Source organism: Trichechus manatus, unplaced genomic scaffold (assembly GCF_000243295.1).
Source record: "Trichechus manatus latirostris isolate Lorelei unplaced genomic scaffold, TriManLat1.0 scaffold02040, whole genome shotgun sequence".
NCBI classification, from domain to species: Eukaryota; Metazoa; Chordata; class Mammalia; order Sirenia; family Trichechidae; genus Trichechus; species Trichechus manatus.
In genome coordinates, this window is record NW_004445976.1 from 2,278 (window position 1) to 3,580 (window position 1,303).

The following is a 1,303-nucleotide window of genomic DNA, read 5'->3' on the forward strand; positions in this document are numbered from 1 at the left end:
TACTTAGGGGTCCATGCGTATAACTAGCATACTGGAAATGAACCTGCCCTTCAGCTGGGAACCAAGGCTATGTCTGTTTCTCAAAGTTTCATTTCAGATGCATTCCCTTGCTGGTCCTCCACAATGCCCTGCCTTTACCATTTCTGAGGATGTAGTGCTGGAATGGGAGGCCTGTTCTTCCCCTAGGACCTCACTGTCCCCTGGCTCAACTTAGACTCCTTCCTTTAGATACACACACACACATGCACACACACACCCCGTATCCTCCAAAAGTGTATGATTCTCTGTAAATTGCAGTTTATGTGGAACCCAGAGAAGTCGGCAGTTTGAATCCACCAGCTTCTCCTTGGAAACTGTATGGGGTAGTTCTACTTTGTCCTATAGGGTCGCTATGAGTTGGAACACACTCAACGGCAATGGGTTTAGAGATCATTTCATGCATCCTGTCCAGTATCAAGATGAATCAATAATAATACTCACATTTTTTGAGCATTTTCTATGCATTTGGGACTTTGCTATGTGCTTTGCACACATTATCTTCTTTAATTTCCATGCAAATGCACGAGGTCACTTTTTACAGATGAGGTAAAATAACTCGCCCAAGGTCATACAGCTATCATGATGTTATTAAGGCATTTCAAATTTTTGTTTTTTTCTAATTGGGTTTCTGGGGGAATTAGTATCAGTGCTAGCTCAGATGGTGGGCATGTGTTTTGGGAGGAATTGCTCTGTGCTTGCCCCTTCCTCCACATTAGGCCCCACACTCATTGCTCTGTTGGTTTTAGAGGCTAAATGAAGCATGAGATCAGTCACCAGCCAGAATTGGCTTCATATCCCAATCTTAACCCTCTTTAGGTGTGTGGTCTTGGAAATGTTACTTAAATTAACAGCCTCGTTTTCTCATCTCTCAGCTGAGGATAATAATATTTTATCCCACAGAGCTATTTTGAGGATTGAATAAAGCAATGAAGATAAATCAGTTAGTACAGTGCTCAAATGTAGTGGGTGGTCAATCAATGATCGTTACGATTGCTGTTGATATTATTCCACCAACGTTCTTTAAACATTTTTCAGAATGCTAACCATTTATCATTCCTCCCTTCACCTTGTGGTCACATTTCTGCCCCTTGCTCTCAGGCCCCTTCCTCTCCTCACCCATCTCTCACGTCGCCTGTTTGCATACTGGGGAAGCAGCCACACGGGCTATGACCTGCCCTCTACCACCCAGAAGGTGAGCACGTCTGTCCTCCTCCACCCTTGTTAAGGCAGTTTGGTCCAGAGGCAGCGCCATGCTCGGCCGCTT

General features: G+C 44.4%; 1 gene segment (V, D, J or C); it reads left to right on the plus strand.

Annotated features, from left to right (window-relative positions):
* Positions 1-1,137: 1,137 nt before the first annotated feature.
* The window catches only part of LOC101347580 (T-cell receptor beta chain V region LB2-like), a gene marked incomplete at its 5' end in the record, with an annotated part of 889 nt that continues 723 nt past the window's right edge, over positions 1,138-1,303 (plus strand). The window contains 1 exon segment of the V gene segment in view: positions 1,138-1,231. Within this exon segment, the coding sequence occupies positions 1,138-1,231 (94 nt within the window).